The sequence below is a fragment of the Myxocyprinus asiaticus genome, chromosome 7, assembly GCF_019703515.2.
Source record: "Myxocyprinus asiaticus isolate MX2 ecotype Aquarium Trade chromosome 7, UBuf_Myxa_2, whole genome shotgun sequence".
Classification (NCBI taxonomy): Eukaryota; Metazoa; Chordata; class Actinopteri; order Cypriniformes; family Catostomidae; genus Myxocyprinus; species Myxocyprinus asiaticus.
The window spans coordinates 34,891,163-34,908,630 of record NC_059350.1 but is presented as its reverse complement, the minus strand read 5'-3'; the positions used below and the strand labels follow the sequence as shown (position 1 = coordinate 34,908,630).

At 38.0% G+C, this 17,468-nt stretch overlaps 2 protein-coding genes across 5 annotated transcripts in view; both read right to left on the bottom strand.

Annotated features, from left to right (window-relative positions):
• Positions 1-4,943: 4,943 nt before the first annotated feature.
• msmo1 (methylsterol monooxygenase 1) lies at positions 4,944-12,512 on the bottom strand. The gene is made up of 6 exons (XM_051703646.1): positions 12,386-12,512; positions 11,062-11,350; positions 10,739-10,887; positions 10,484-10,610; positions 8,029-8,183; positions 4,944-6,146 (listed from the first exon to the last, which is right to left on the bottom strand). The coding sequence occupies exons 2-6, from the start codon at positions 11,314-11,316 to the stop codon at positions 5,960-5,962; spliced, it is 873 nt and encodes a 290-aa protein (XP_051559606.1). The 5' UTR covers positions 11,317-11,350; positions 12,386-12,512; the 3' UTR covers positions 4,944-5,959.
• Positions 12,513-16,041: 3,529 nt separating this feature from the next.
• klhl2 (kelch-like family member 2) overlaps positions 16,042-17,468 on the bottom strand; it is a 28,197-nt gene continuing 26,770 nt past the window's right edge. For all 4 annotated transcript variants that reach the window (XM_051703622.1, XM_051703624.1, XM_051703623.1 and 1 more), the window contains one exon: positions 16,042-17,321. In XM_051703622.1, the coding sequence (XP_051559582.1) occupies positions 17,293-17,321 (29 nt within the window). In that variant the 3' untranslated portion in view covers positions 16,042-17,292. The remainder of the gene's footprint in view (positions 17,322-17,468) is intronic.

The following is a 17,468-nucleotide window of genomic DNA, read 5'->3' as shown; positions in this document are numbered from 1 at the left end:
TCTGACCCCCATCATCAGCAAATGCTGATTACATCTGCTCTGTGTTGCTTGCCTCACTGGACTCACTGCAGTTTGCACACCACAACAACCGCTCCACTGATGATGCCATTGTATCTACGCTACACATATGTGAGAATGCTGTTTGTAGACTTCAGCTCAGCATTCAACACCATAGTGCCCTCCAAGCTTGATGTGAAACTCCGAGCTCTGGGCTTAAACAGCTTGCTGTGCAGCTGGATCCTGGACTTCCTGTCAAGCAGACGCCAGGTGGTTAGAATGGGCAGCAACATCTCCTCATCACTGACCCTCAAACTGGAGCCCCGCAGGGCTGTGTTCTCAGCCCACTCCTGTATTCCCTGTACACACATGACTGTGTGGCAACACATAGCTCCAATGCCATCATTAAGTTTGCTGATGATACAACGGTGGTAGGTCTGATCACTGACAATGATGAAACAGCCTACAGAGAGGAGGTGCACACTCTGACACACTGGTGTCAGGAGCACAACCTCTCCCTCAACGTCAGTAAGACCAAGGAGCTTGTGGTGGACTTCAGGAGAAAAGACAGAGAACACAGCCCCATCACCATCAATGGAGCACCGGTGGAGAGAGTCAGCAGCTTCAAGTTCCTCGGTTTCCACATCACAGAGGAACTCACACAGTCCATCCACACTGAGGCCGTTGTGAAGAAGGCTCACCAGCACCTCTTCTTCCTGAGACAGCTGAGGATGTTTGTAATGAACCACCACATTTTCACACGGTTCTACACCAGCACTGTAGAGAGCATCCTGACTGGCTGCATCACTGCCTGATACGGCAACAGCACTGCCCTCAACCACAAAGCCCTGCAAAGGGTGGTGCAAACTGCCAGACACATCATCGGAGGTAAGCTTCCCTCCCTCCAGGACATATATACCAGGCGGTGTGTGAAAAAAGCTCGGAGGATCATCAGAGTCTCCAGCCACCTGAGCCATGGGCTGCTTTCACTGCTACTATTAAGCAGGTGGTATCGCAGCATCAGGACCCGCACCAGCTGACTTCATGACAGCTTCTTCCCCCAAGCAATCAGACTTTTGAACTCTTGAGTCTTGACCTCTCACGATCAATATACATCAGCACTGCACTTTATTAATCTTACACTGGACTGTCATAAATTATATTCTCTCTTAACAACACACTGGCAGCTGACTATAAACCGACAGCCTGAATGACAATACAGCACAATATAACCTACTGTATATTTTATATATACAATATTTATTTTTTATATGTGTATTCTATATTGTGTGTATTGTATACTGTACATTGTATATTATTATTTGTATATTGTGTTGTGCGAAATTATGTGTATATTAGATATGTAAATTGTGTTGTGTAAATCTGATGTTTATTGTAAACTGGTATATGTCTCATCACTGTCATAACTGCTATGTTGCTCGGAACTGCACCCAAGACTTTCACCCACTGTTGCACTTGTGTATATGGTTGAGTGACAATAAAGGGATTTGATTTGTTAGAGGGGCGCACAGTCATCATGAGAGGGCGCACTTCTGACAAATAAATAAATAAAAATCCTCTCATGCAGCACCCCTCTGTCATTTTGCACCCTAGGCAACCGCCTATGTTGCCTTTGCCATGGGCCGGCCCTGCTTTAACCATAGGAGAGAGTGTAACGGTTAACTAGCATGTTACAACAGTAAGTCACCGTTTGTGGATACCATACAATTGAATGGGGAGAGTTAACTGACACCTGCCTGTCGCAAAATCTTCTGTAATTTCTAGCAATTTTATAGTGGTAAACTCCACACATACAGTAGTGTAAAACACTTTGAAGATTGCTGGACCAGCGGCCAATTTAATAAGTGATGAGCTGTTTCCTCACAAAAGCAGTTTATTCAGCATAATAAAGCATCTCCTCCATAGACATCCAATCAAAAAGAATGGCCTCTTGTCTCCTCGCCACTGTACTGGCCCTTTGAATGTCTATGGGACTGGCGAGTTATGCTATTTTAGGCTAAGCTTGTAGGCTCATGTTTCAGACGGACTCTGTCTGCGCATGAGTCAAGCACTAGGAAGTGTAATCAAGTTTGAAATCATGATCGTGCCTAGAGACTGCAATGGCATGATGTACAAAGGGGTGGAGCTAGAGGGGGGGCCAGAGACAGAAGCCTGGCCACCCCATTGGCCACCTCTCCATCCCAGGTGTCACTGTATCCGCTGTATTTTTTTTCTGGTCACGAAGTGAAAAAATTTATTTATTTTTATTGAATATTAAAGGAGCAACATAATTTGTGTGAAAATAAATAATAACAGAAAGTTGTTTTGATTAAAAAAATTGGTTTAAAAAAAAAAAAAGGTGGTGAGGGAGCCATTTACCCCACACTTGGTCCCCAGGGGGGTTATAGGGATATTGTGTACATATAGGGAAAATATAGTTATAGGGCAAAATTTTCACTAAGGCAGCAAGATGCATTTTTTTTTTTTTTTTTTTTTTTTTTTTGAGTAACAAATTAAGATAACATTTATTTGAAATAACAAATTTAGAAAAAGAGTTAACCATTTTCTGTTTATTTAAATCGATCACATTTGGTATTTCATAACATCTCAAGTGTTCTATAAAAAATTAATCTCCATTGTGATTGGATCAGTCAATGTGAGCCCACTTTGAACATTTTTCAGAACAAATCTATTCACCCCACTTAAGAAAAAATAAGTGTTTTATAGGGGCTTTTAGCCCCTGCAACAGGGTTTTTTTTAACCCCCAATACCCCTCTGACTTAATGAACAGTTACTAAAAATAAATTATTTAATCCACTTGAACAAAACTGAAAATGACAAATAAGCATTTTATCTTAAAATAAATGTGATAATTTTAGGGATTCTCATTAGCTACATAAATTTTCAACAATTTAAAATTGATTAAATATTAGATTAAATATTAGAAAAAGTTTAGATATTGCACGCAGTGATCTAATGGATCAGGAATATTTTGCAGTGTATAGTGGCAAACAGGTGTTTAGGAAAGTACTGTGGTGGTTTTTGTTGATGTTTAGTGTTTTGGGGGGGGGATCAAAAGTGCCATTAGCCCCGTTGTACCCTAATATTTAAATCGAGGTTTACGAGAGGGTTGTGTCCCAACCCCATAAGACACATGCATAGAATATAAACTTATTTCCTATTTCCTTATATCCTATTTCCTAGCTGATGTGTAATGATTTTCACTGTTGAGATGTCTTTAATTGCCATTTTTACACTATAAATGAAAATTCTTTCATAATTTAATCACCCTCATGACATTCCAAACCTGTTCATTCTTATGTGGAACACAATAGGACAATTTTTTTAATGAATATCTCAGTCCGTCTTTTCAATAAAATGGCAGTTGATTGTGACTCACTTTAAAGCTTAAAAAGCGCCCCATAATGCCATAAATTTGTCCATGCAGCATGCGTGTCATATTCCAAGTGCACTGAACATGTAATGGCTATCAAGATTTGAACTGAAAAATCACAAAGATTTTGGGTTGTTTCTCTCCAAAACCTATGCCTTCATAACCCTTATATATTATTACTGTTAACATGTATTAAACAGAAGTCTGTGAACAGTAGAAGTTCTTCTACTGTTATGCTTTTAGAGTGCTTGTCATTTACAGGCCAAGGTAAAAAAAAAAAAAAAAAGATTCAAGACCTTCAGGGTTAAAGATCATAAGTGGAAATTCAAAGTCTGATGCCACTGTCATCCATTGCACACTTTCTAAAAGCTCCAAAAAGGCTGTAAAATGAGCACCTTTCTTTTAACCCTTGTGCACTGTTCGTATTAGAATCACACTTGTACTTAACTTTAATAAAGTAAAAACACTAAAGTTATGCATTTCTTTTGTGATATTAATATTATTTTCCACTAAATTATGTAATTATTACATTCATATTCATATAAAATAAGCACATTTAATTTTATCTTCAGTTCAATAAAAACTTTCTTTACAGTACATTGAAGGATTGTCAGAACATCAAAATATGTCACGCATTGCATGTGTCTCTGGTGACATCTGCTGGAACAAAAATAACAATTACATGAAATTACAGCTATGGCCAATGGATGGCTTCAGTGCTCCATGCATTGGCTGATCTCTAAAAGCCAATATTGTGACAAACTTAATTTCTAGATATTATCACAAGTTATGCATTGGATATATGATATTTAGACATAATAAAAAACAAACAAACAATTATTTGTTAAATTGAAGTATTTTTTTAACCACTTGTGTTGGACAGGTCTGACTGCACATGTAAGGGCCGAATGTCCTCATCAGTAAAAATAAAAAGCACTCAAATGGATCAGATTATGTTGATCTTCAAATCTAGTGAAGATCAACATAATCCCCCCAATGTTCACAACAGTATGTTGTTGCTCAGCTGTTTCGAACTTCTTTTTGGCTCTGAGCAAAGAACTAGGCACTGCTTCATGTGTGTGCTGGGGCCTTTAGAACACCTTTTGGCAGTAGTAAAATAACTATATAGAGCACATCTTGTGTCTTATAGCTTTAGTAAAATAAGTTAATTCCTTATATAGCACACTCTTTTAAAGCCATATACAGTATATTCTGTTCTGGTCCTGTTTTCCCATTCTATATGACACTTAGCATAAGATACTGTAATATGTACAGTATATCATGTTTCTGGGACTAATAACCCCATGTGAAACTTGTACACTGTGTACATGTATACTGTTTTCATTCTGTCTAACTGCACAAATGCATTTAATTCTCTTTGAAATATTATAGCACCAATGCCTGTTAGGGGATGCTCTACCCTGTATGCACATGGTTGTATGACACTTGACATGGATGACGATGTAGAATATAAAAACTTAATGGAAAGACAAACATATTGAAGTGTTTGATTAAAAGCTCTCACAGTCTTAGAGGAGCATGACAATAGAGCCATGTTTTTGGTAATTCTTTAATCCATCAACTTGCCTTCAAATTAACAATTTAACACATTTTAATTGGCTTTCTCCATTAGAAACCAGAAAACACTGACATTTTTTGGTCCTACTTTATATCAGTTGTCTTTAACTACTATGTACTAACATTAAAATACATACATTACAATGTATTATTGTGTAACTACATGTTGTTATGCAAAATTCTCATAAGATTCACATATGCTGCTACTGAGGTTGAGGTACGGGTAGGTTTAGGAGTAGGGTTTATATTAGGGGTAGGGTTTAGGGTAAGGGTTAGTTTAGGGGTAAGATGGACAGTGCAACTACATTTGTAATTAAATGCAGGTACTTTAAATGTAAGTACAATGCAACAAGACATATTTATATAATAATTACATTGTATCAAATGCTGAAGTACATAGTAGTTAAAGACACCTTAAATAAAGTGGGTCCAATTTTTCTTTATTTAAAAACAAATGAAAAATGTCTATGCTTTGGGTGGTCACTAAGGAGAGCTTTTAAATCTTTTACAGGAATGCTGCTCGATTTATTCTCAGCAAAAATCTGAAAAGGCAACAAAAAAGGCATTACAAAAATAACTTCTTTTAAGAAACTGCATCTTTGTTCAGGTGAAAGTAAAGTGCTTTTGAGGAATGGGGTCATCATTACTTAAAAGAGATGAAATTTTACAGTAATTGTTGAGACCACAGAACACACACTGCAAGTTTTCCTATAATTCATAACAGTCCTCTGGATCACTGTGACCAGTGGTCTAATGGTGTGTATGGTGTTCCCTTTTAAAAGGCACATTGATTGAAGAAGCTGGCATTGATTGATCTGATTCCCTTCAGTCCAATTTTAAATACTTAGCCCTACTGTTAGTTTACATGTTTGTGTTTGTGGGTATGAAGAGGTAATGCAAAAGCATCAGAAGAACCAGAGCCCACACGGGAGTACATGAGAGATCGATCCCGATGAAGCATCAGTGCATGTTAGTGAAAGCATCTTCCAATTAATCACTCTTCACTGCTTTTTGTGTGTAATGTTTGTAAAACTGGGCATCAGTGTCAAAGAATCTGTCCCACCAGGTGAATGTAGATCCATAATTGCCCACAAAATTCATGTGGTGGAAGTCATGGAAACGAGCTCCAGCGTAGAACGGAATCAAATGTAGCGGGTTCAGAGGAATGTCATAACCACTAAACAGAGGGGGAAACAGAAACGTCAAAAAAAGAAACAAACTATACTATATAGATGTATTTAAATTATATCATGAAAAGTATTTCAATATTGTAAAATCATTTATCAGGATGCTTATCCCAGGCAGACAGAAGTGCAAAAATATTTGACAATTAAGTTTCCATGATATTAAGTTAAAGTAGGGCTGTCAATTTAACTGGTTAATTTAGTTCATTATAAAAAAAATGGCGAAGCATGTTTTCATGTATGCAACTGCTACTACTGACAACGTGCTTCGCAAAACCACACTAAGAGCAGGCAGCACAGAATGATTAAGGAGCTGTTCACACAGGCCACGTTCTTGCATGCAAAAACAGCTGGAAGGAGTGCAACAAAATGGAACAGAACGCCAAGGTCTTGAGATGTATTTTTCAAAGTTTAACTTTTTTACTCATGGCACAAGATGCTTTAAAAACAAAGACGTCGGTCTGGCGCATGTGTACATAAACAATTAAAAATAGCGCATCACTCAAAAGAATAGCTCTTTGGCTGAACTTGATTCAATCATGAACAGTGGTTCCACATGTTTGAAAAGAGTTTTCTTAAAATTACTATGTAATAAGAACACAACACTTTGTGTAGAAAGAACCTAGTTGAATTGGGTAAACCCCAGTGTAACTCATATAAACCTTTTTTTGTACTAGCTAGTGAAAGTGAGTGTTAGCATGCTAAATACATGCTGGTTGGAAGCACTGCAGAGTATAGTTTAGTAACTATGCTATGGTTAGCGCAGCATTTGCTCAACAAAGCGAGCAATCAGTTTCATGTGCAACATTTACTTGTCCTCATCGTTAGATCAAGCTCCACTCTTCACCATAACGGTAACCCCCAAAACACCCACATAACAGAAACTCTTCTAAATCTCAACAAATTTACAAGTATCCACCTTTATATTCATCATTCACAAAAACACATAAAAAAACCCACTTAATTTTAACATTTACTCTTCCTCTCGAGTCCCATGCAAAGTGTGCTGGGAAATGGAAATGCCCTGGCCAGGTTCATCAATACTAAATCAACACCAAAAAAAGTATTCATGTAGTCCCAACTCAAATTGATTACATAAACTTCCATTTTACAAAGTTAAATGGATAGAACACAATGAAATGAAAAGTTGTGATAGCATGTTCTAGAATTGTGTTGCTTTAGTTCATTTTAATTAAGTAAACTGAATTTTGTGTGAATGGCACCTTAGTCTACATCAGACAGATTGACAAACTCAATTGCAAAAAATGAATAGCTGTGGACTGTAGGCCAGTGATAGCCTAATGTTCAATAATATATAACAAAATATAACAAACAATATATTAACTTCTAAAGCTAATTTTTAATGTCTATTCAATGCTATTCAATTATCTTCATTTGGGGGCTTTTCTCAGCAAATAGATGCAGTTATTTGCAATTAATTTGATGAATTAATTTTCATATCTTGTAATTAATTCAAATGTTTTTTACATTGATTGATGCTCCTAAATTTTTTGAAGACAGACAGGCTGTAACAGGTATACATTCTCAACATAGTGTCCCCTAGTGTTGCAATAAGTTATAAATTGCGGGCCCAGCATAAGGTCTTTTAAACACAACTTTGCTTTCTGGCAAACTAATTCAAAAACCTGTGAGACATTATTTTTGGAAGTCCATATTGGAGCTTGCACAGATCAAGAAAGCGCTTGCCAGTTTGATGTGAATTATGTATCTGACAGTCAGTGAATGGGGTTCTGTCTGAGTATGAGACTATTATCAGTATGACTGTCTTGACATGGCGATGTAAACATTAATAACCCATATCAGGGCACTGTCAGATTATTATTGCAAATGACTGAGTGTGTGTACTAAGCTTACCTGTGAACATCAATGGTTTCAAGCAGACGGAAAGTGACCCAGGCCCAGAGCAATATAACATGATTACAGAAGACCATGATGCCAATGAAGAACCCTGCCCCTAGAATCAGAGTCTCAGCAGGATGGGCATACTCTGCCTGCATGCCAAATGGGGACTAACATACATAAAGAGAGACAGAGAATGATGACAGGTTGTAGTCATGTGCTTGTGTAAAACTGACAACAAAAGTGTGGATTTTGACATATGGGTTCAAGGGCTCAGATAAAGTAAGATTGTTTGCCAAGTAGCACAAAAGTTGTTTGTCTGAAAACTGAAAGAATAGTTTGACCAAAACTTAAAATTTTGTCATATTTTACTCTCCCTCAAAACATTTCAACCCCATATTATTTATTTTTTCCGTGAGACACAAAAGCAAATTTTAAAGAGGCATTAAAAGTGAATGGTGATTTATAATTAAGCTCCAAATAGGACAAAAAAGCACCATAAAAGTTTAATAAATGTTTAATAAAAGTAGTCCATACGAGTCATACAATAGCTTTGTGTCATTGTTCTTTGATAATTTTCTCTCTCCCATAGCAGTGAAATCTCATTTGCAAAAAAAAAATAGCTCTTTGGCTGAGCTTGATTCAATTGTAGACAGTGGTTCCACATGTTTGAAATGAGTTTTCTTAACTTAAAATTTACTTTGCAATCTCAACACAAACACTTTTTGTAGAAAGAACCTAGCTGAATTGGGTAAACCCCCCCACCAAAAAAAATTTAGACGTGTCAATGTGACGATCGTGTCAATCTCTTTTATTTCTTTATGTACTAACTAGTGAAAGGGAATGTAAGCATGCTAAATACATGCTGGTTGGAAGCACTACACAGTGTAGTTTAGTTACTATGTTATGGTCAGCACAGCATTTGCTAAACGAAGCAAGCAATCAATGTAATGTGTGACATTTACCTGTCCTCATCGTTAGCTCAAGCTCCACTCTTCGCCATAATGGTAACCCCCAAAACTTCAGCATAACAGAAACTCTTCTAAATCTCTAACAAATATCTCCCTTCATGTTCATGTTGCAAAGCATTCAAGTAGTCCCAACTCAAATGGATTAAGTAAACTTCCATTTTACAAATTTAAACGGATAGAACTCAATGAAATCAAGTTGTGGCAAAATGTTCTTGAACTGTGTTGCTTTAGATCATTTTAATAAAGTACACTGCAGCAAAAATCCTTTTTTGTGCATATTCAAACTTACTGTATCACAATCAATCACGATCCTCACAAGAATCAATGTGGTCTTTACGTCACAAATCTGAATATGTACATGCGCAAATGAGATTTGAGAGCTAACAGCAAAGAGGAAGATAATCAAAGAATAATGGCATACAGTACATTTCGGTCTGTTCCTCATAAAGTTATCAAATGACTTCAGAAGACTTAGCATACAAATCATATAGATCACTTTTATGGTGCTTTATGCTCTTTTTTTGGAGCTTTCATTTTAAATCACGATTCACTTCCACTGTATGGAAAAGAGCACATCGGACAATGTGCCTTAGGCCCGTTTCCACTTGGTATTACGATACGTCTCGGTGATTCGATCACATGTGGTCAGGTGAAACACATCGTTGTTTACACCTGGTCACTTAAATGCGCTTCCTGTGACTACTTGTGTTCGGATTTGGAGGAGTCTCTGCTTCATGACGACATACATCAGTCAATATGTCAATGTGTTACTACATGATATTAAAGCACGACAAAGTCAGAAAAGACAAAGAAAGCGCAAAAAAAAAAAAAAAAAACTGCGCTGTTTCTCCCAGATGCAGTTAAAATGTAATCTAAGCACATATGCAATATGTCAAGCAGAATTACCCATTATTTTAGTAGATCACCTGTATTAAAGGAGCTTCATGTGTTCGTGCTTGTCATCTGTGTTGATTTCAGACACACTAAAGAAGATCCTTGAAGCTCTCTGTGAAATTTTTATATTGGATGGTTATTTCCTTTTAAAGCCACTCGTAAATGGCAAAGTATAAACTCTTGTTTTAGAGCAGCGGTCGATTGACAGGTGAGGGGTGATGCTTCGCTGCAGCCGGGATGGATAACTGTTATACCTCTTAAATGCGATGTGGACACATGCATTTTTGACCACATTCATATGTGGTTTCTGTGAACCGATCACAAACCGCTTTAGAACCCATTTAGACTTGTATTTAGGGCTGATCACAAGTGATCGGATCACCCAAAACGCATCTTAATACCAAGTGGAAACGGGGCCTTACATCTCCTTTTGTGTTTTATGGAAGAAAGAAACAATATAGGGCTGGAACGACATGAGAGTGAGTAAATGACAAAAGTTTTATTTTTGGGTGAGCTATGCCTTTAAAAACCCTATAATAAAGGTTTGCTTATAGTTTTTCTTCATTTGCATATACTGTGTGTCTGTGAGAGTTTGAGTAACTTACGGTGAAGTCGTGATGGACTTTATGTATGTACTTGTAGATTCTGCGGTGATGTAGGGCTCGGTGGAGGAAGTAATGCCATGTGTCCTCAATCACTGCACAGCCAAAACACTGAGCCAATAAATAAGGCCTGAAACAGCAAAGAGATTATAAATATAAAAATGTATCTAAAGATTTAGCTTCGTGATGACTTGAATACCCATTCTTTTTTATTTTTCAAAATTTCAAAAGCTTTATAAATGTGAGACATGTTCTTACCAGCGAGGCATAGAGTCCCAGTCATAAGGGATGTTGAAGAACTCAGTAAAGTAATATGTTCCACAGATGAGTGGTAGCTGGATACAGAAGTGATTAAACAGCAGCATTTTAAAGCACTTCCACTGTTTCTCCCATGTCTCTGGTTTATCCTAAAAACACAGATATAAAAACATATGAGGAACGGGCACAGAGACAGCACACAGCATCATTACAGATATCAAAAGACATTTGAGTAAATAAAAATAATATTTCAATGTAATAAAAGAACAAAAATGAATAAAATAGAAATGAATACAAATCTGATAAAATTTGACTCCACATACTGGTTGGATCTTGTACTTTTGCATGAAAGGGAGGAACTGAAAGATAAAGCCAGGCAGACAGAACAGGAAATAGATGAGTTCATGGACGATGAGGGAGCCCCAGGTGGCGATTTGGAATTTGCTGTAGTTCTGCAGCATATGATTCCATGCATGCTTTAGAGGTTCCTGCAGCGGATTTTCTGGCAGAACTGAATCCACAAATTCCACGGCCAGATATGCCGAGGACAGAATGTTGACTGTGCCGTTCACCTCCATGGCAGCGAATCAGTCGGACTCTCCAAGTGAGTAACTGTATAAACAAATGACATGAATAAAGATCGATGTGACTCAGTTAACTATCTCAGAGCAAGTAAGGCTTGTTTGAAGGACAGGTAGGAAAATAAGGAAATGCATAAAGGTAACTAAGGAAACATCATGAAACACTTGGATTGGCACCTTACTCATCTACAGTATATTAGGACAGTGGTATGACATACTATACAAAAATACTGTATGTAATGAGTAACAGCCAGACATTATTTTTCATGTCATACATTTAAAGTGTGTGAGCTCTCCAACTTCATACCCAAAAATGATGACTTCCCAATGAAGTTAAATTAATGCGCACTGTTCAAAATGCAGTGAATAAAAGTTATACTGTAGTTAGCTGCCTAAAATGGTCAATATAACTGTAATTTAGCAATAAATTAAAATACAATTCAAGACTGTAACTTAAAGAGCACTGCAAGTTTCACAAACTTCCATTAGAAAGTATTCCTGTCTGTGAAGGCAGCAATTTTATTGAATGATTTTATGTAAGGCAATGAACTATTAAAGGGAAAACTGAGAAATGTAGACAAACGTATGCAAAAAAAATAATAATAAATAAAAAATAAAAATAAAAATAAACACATAACTGATAACAGGAACATTTCACATAACCCAATAATATATTGCAGTAAAAAATGTGCTGCTATTTTGTAATCCATAAGCAGATATACTATTATTTATTATAGTTTTATTACTGCATATATGTAGTATTGTACAAATATTGTGTGTGGATATTTATAATGCTGTTAATCAACTTAAGCCTTTACGTGGTATCAAATGAGACAATCTCTTAAACTACTCAAATGTACCGTGTAGTCCAACATTAACATAACAACATATATATAACTGCACATCTGCAGCCCTCATTTTATCTAAAGCTGGCGAAAGAGCGCAAATATTTTTGTTAATTTTGGAATAATTTCTGATTTACCTATTCAAATATTTCTTAAAAACATTAAAACATATACTGAAATATAAACGTCTGCATTTCTGCATGAACAAGTTGTTGACTCACCTATGAGAAGATCTCCCTCTACCTTCGTTGTCAGAATGGACGCTTTTAATGTAATATAACTTCACATAGGACCATTGGCTGAGACAAGAGGAGACGATGTATGCGGACAGAGGCTGGGCGCTGATTAGCTGAGACAAGAAGGAGACTGACGTATGCGGACAGAGGCGGAAGGCTGATTGGCTGAGGCAATGAACTGACGATAGTGAGACCTCGAGTTTCTGCAGCAACAGCCAATCAGAAACGAGTATGTCTTTCATAACCTGCGCAGACTGGGCTGGATGTCCAGCCAATGGGTTGGATCAGTCATTACATGAATGGAGTATGTAAACAGGTACATTCACACGTCTCTTTCTATCGCTGTTTTTTTTTGTTTTTTTTGACTTATTTAACTTCTCTTCTTTATCTATCTATCTATCTATCTATCTATCTATATATCTATATATCTATATATATATATATATATATATACATACATACACACACACACACACACACGGCCAAAAGTTTGGAATAATGTACAGATTCTGCTCTTATGGAAAGAAATTGGTACTTTTATTCACCAAAGTGGCATTCAACTGATCACAATGTATAGTCAGGACATTAATAACGTGAAAAAATTACTATTACAATTAAGAAATAAATAAATAAATAACTTCTTAAACTATTTCAGAGTTCTCATAAAAAAAATCCTCTACGTGCAGCAATGACAGCTTTGCAGATCTTTGGCATTCTAGCTGTCAGTTTGTCCAGATACTCAGGTGACATTTCACCCCACGCTTCCTGTAGCACTTGCCATAGATGTGGCTGTCTTGTCGGGCACTTCTCACGCACCTTACAGTCTAGCTGATCCCACAAAAGCTCAATGGGGTTAAGATCCATAACACTCTTTTCCAATTATCTGTTGTCCAGTGTCTGTGTTTCTTTTTCTGTTTCAAAAGTGGCTTTTTCTTTGCAATTCTTCCCATAAGTGTTAAAGAGTCTTCTCTTTACTGTTGTACATGAAACTGGAGTTGATCAAATCAAAATCAAATCACTTTATTGTCACACAGCCATATACACAAGTGCAATGGTGTGTGAAATTCTTGGGTGCGGTTCCGATCAATATAGCAGTCGTGACAGTGATGAGACATATACCAATTTAAAATAACATCAAATTAACACAGCACAATTTAAACATCTGATATACACATAATTCCACTCAACAATATACAAATAATAACATACACTGTACAGTATACAATACGCACTATATAGATACACATTATTCAATACAAATAAAAAATAAAAATATATAAAAAAGTATATATAGTATATATAGAATGTACAGTATTGTACTGTATTGACATTCAGGCTGTCGGTTGATAGTCAGTTGTTAAGAGAGAATATAATATAATAATAATATAATTTATGACAGTCCGGTGTGAGATATAAGAGTAAGATTAATAAAGTGCAGTGCTGATGTATTTGATCGTGGGAGATCAAGAGTTCAGAAGTCTGATTGCTTGGGGGAAGAAGCTCTCGTGAAGTCGGCTGGTGCGGGTCCTGATGCTGCGATATCGCCTACCTGATGGTAGCAGTGAGAACAGCTCATGGCTCGTGTGGCTGCAGTCTCTGATGATCCTCCGAGATTTTTACACACACCGCCTTGTATATATTTCCTGGAGGGAGGGAAGCTCACCTCCGATGATGTGTCTGGCAGTTCGCACCACCCTTTACAGTGCTTTGCGGTTGAGGGCGGTGCTATTGCCATACCAGGCGGAGATGCAGCCAGTCAGGATTCTCTCTACAGTGCTGGTGTAGAACCGTGTGAGGATGTGGCGGTTCATTCCAAACTTCCTCAGCCGTCTCAGGAAGAAGAGGCGCTGATGAGCCTTCTTCACAACGGCCTCAGTGTGGACGGACCATGTGAGTTCCTCAGTGATGTGGACACCCAGGAACTTGAAGCTGCTGACTCTCTCCACTGGTGCTCCATTGATGGTGATGGGACTGTGTTCTCTGTCTTTTCTTCTGAAGTCCACCACAAGCTCCTTTTTCTTACTGACGTTGAGGGAGAAGTTGTGCTCCTGACACCAGTGTGTCTGAGTGTGCACCTCCTCTCTGTAGGCTGTTTCATCATTGTCAGTGATCAGACCTACCACCGTCGTGTCATCAGCAAACTTAATGATGGCATTGGAGCTATGTGTTGCCACACAGTCATGTATGTACAGGGAATACAGGAGTGGGCTGAGAACACAGCCCTGCGGGGCTCCAGTGTTGAGGGTCAGTGATGAGGAGATGTTGCTGCCTATTCTAACCACCTGGCGTCTGCTTGACAGGAAGTCCAGGATCCAGCTGTACAGCGCGCTGTTTAAGCCCAGAGCCCAGAGTTTCTCATCAAGCTTGGAGGGCACTATGGTGTTGAATGCTGAGCTGTAGTCTACAAACAGCATTCTCACATAAGTGTTCTTTTTTTCCAGGTGGGAGAGAGCAGTGTGTATTGTAGATGCAATGGCATCATCAGTGGAGTGGTTGTTGCGGTAAGCAAACTGCAATGGGTCTAATCTCTGATTAGTCTCTCAAAGCATTTGCTGATGATGGGGGTCAGAGCAACAGGACGCCAGTCATTTAAGCAAGTTATTTTTGATTGTTTTGGAACAGGCACAATGGTGGATGTTTTAAAGCATGTGGGGACTACAGACAAAGAGAGGGAAAGGTTGAAAATGTCCTTAAAAACACCAGACAGCTGGTTCGCGCACGCTCTGACGAAGCGGCCCGGAATGCCGTCTGGGCCCGCGGCTTTGAGGATATTCACCCGTCGGAAGGATCGGGTTACATCCGCTACAGAGACGGAGAATGAACTAACCTCTGTAGCTTCGGCCGCGAGAGCTATCTCCGCGAGGGCGGTGTTATTTCCCTCAAAACGAGCATAAATGTATTTAGCTCATCCGGGAGAGAGGCAGCGGTGTTCATGGCGGAGTTTTTATTCCCTTTAAAGTCCGTGATGATGTTAATTCCCTGCCACATGCTTCTAGAGTTGTGGCAGTAGAATTCAATGAAGCTGTCAGCTGAGGACATGTGAGGCGTCTATTTCTCAAACTAGAGACTCTGTTGTACTTATCCTCTTGTTTAGTTGTACATCTGGCCTTCCACATCTCTTTCTGTCCTTGTTCTTTGTCTTTAAAGACTGTAGTGTACACCTTTGTATGAAATCTTCAGTTTTTTGGCAATTTCAAGCATTCCTCAAAACAATGATTGACTGATGAGTTTCTAGAGAAAGCAGTTTCTTTTTTGCCATTTTTGACCAAATATTGACCTTAAGACATGCCAGTCTATTACATACTGTGGCAATTCAAAAACAAAAACAATGTTAAGCTTCATTTAATGAACCAAATAGCTTTCAACTGTGTTTGATATAATGGCAAGTGATTTTCTAGTACCAAATTAGCAATTTAGCATGATTACTCAATGATAAGTTGTTGGAGTAATGGCTGCTGGAAATGGGGCCTGTCTAGATTTGATCAAAAATAACTTTTTTCAAATAGTGATGGTCAGTGTGTGTGAGTGTGTGTGTGTGTGTGTGTGTGTGTATGTGTGTAATATATATATATGTAAACATTATATAGTTGATGAGAGTACACATGCACGCACACAAACACACAGAAAATAATGTTAGTCTATTTACAAGAAGCATGTTTATTAATAATGATAAAAAACAAGTTCTGAAACATTTCAAGAACACAACATTCCTCTTGACTGACAAGTAATAATACACTGTTATTCATTAAGAGGCCTGGGTGAAGAAAAAGAACAGAGAGAGAGAGAGAGAGAGAGAGAGAGAGAGAGAGAGAGAGAGAGAGAGAGAGAGAGAATTATTTTAAAAAGAAAGAAAGAAAAAGTACCTTTATACTTTATTTCTTCAGTGTTCAAAACCACTAGTACAGAGAGCATATTACGTTGGTTACTGAATACAGCAGTGGTTTAAGAATGGCACACAAACATCAGTATTTAGAACCATGCAAAGCGGTTTAATACCCAAGCAACCAGCATCAGTCCACAGTATTGTGCATGCCGAAGCGTTCATGTTAACGGGCATTTCAAATGTCAAAGATCACATTTCTTGAACAACCAGACCACAAGAAAAAATCCAGAGGATATTAATTGAAAAAACAACAACAGACTATTCAAACTTTAAGACTTCAAATGTAGCTTGGCAAACAAATTGCAAAATGTCAAAGTTTGTTTGTCTTCAGTACAGACCCTTCTTAGTTTCAGTTTTAATCATAACACAAAATTCACATCTTCGTAATCATCCAAACTTCATAATGAAGATGGTTTTAAGTCCAGTGACTTCACACCAAGCTTCCAAGAGGCAACAAAGTGCTGGTCCTAAACTAGACACATTTTCACTCAAACTTTATCCGAATGAGCAAAAATCAAGGTTCCTTCAGATCCTATGATCAAGCAGCAAAATCGCTGGGCATCCCCTTGGCTCAAACTCATGTTTCAGATGCACTGGCCAAATATTTGCACCAGTCTTTACTCAGAGGTTAACAACATTGTGTTATATATTGATCCTGCTTCGTTAGTGCTCCACAAAGTGCAATAATCTGCAATGACTACTCTCAAACAAGAGAAACAGAAAGAAAAGAGAGATGAAGAGTGTGTAAGTATATATGCTAGAGACAAAAAGAGAGGTAGTGTGTGAATGCTTGTATTTACGTATCTGAATGAGTGTGTGAACGTGTGAGAGATAGAGGGACAGAGAGAGAGAGAGAGAGAGAATGAGAGCAGTATTCTCCTGGCCAGGCCTTGTCCATGTTGAAGCAGTTCAGGATGAAGCCTCAGCCATAGTAAGAGCTTCAGTGCAAGCGAATCCTCCGCTGTACGTTTGCTTAAGCTCCAACAGTGTTCAACAACTCCTCAGATGCTCAGAGAGGTTTATCAATGATAGTCACACCTACACACACACACACACACACACACACACACACACACACACACACACACACACACACACACACACACAATAGAAAATAGCAGGATTGTGAGTGTGATATTACTTTTGTACAACATTTTAACAAACAAGTAAACAAATATCTTGGGG

Bases quoted from the DNA above. Each gene is read 5' to 3' on its own strand.
- msmo1 (XM_051703646.1), bottom strand. From the start codon at position 11,316: ATGGAGGTGAACGGCACAGTCAACATTCTGTCCTCGGCATATCTGGCC. The intron at 10,888-11,061 runs GTATGTGGAGTC...CTGTGTTTTTAG, and splicing joins AAAAGTACAAGATCCAACCA to GATAAACCAGAGACATGGGA. The intron at 8,184-10,483 runs GTAAGTTACTCA...TATGTATGTTAG, and splicing joins AAGTCCATCACGACTTCACC to TCCCCATTTGGCATGCAGGC.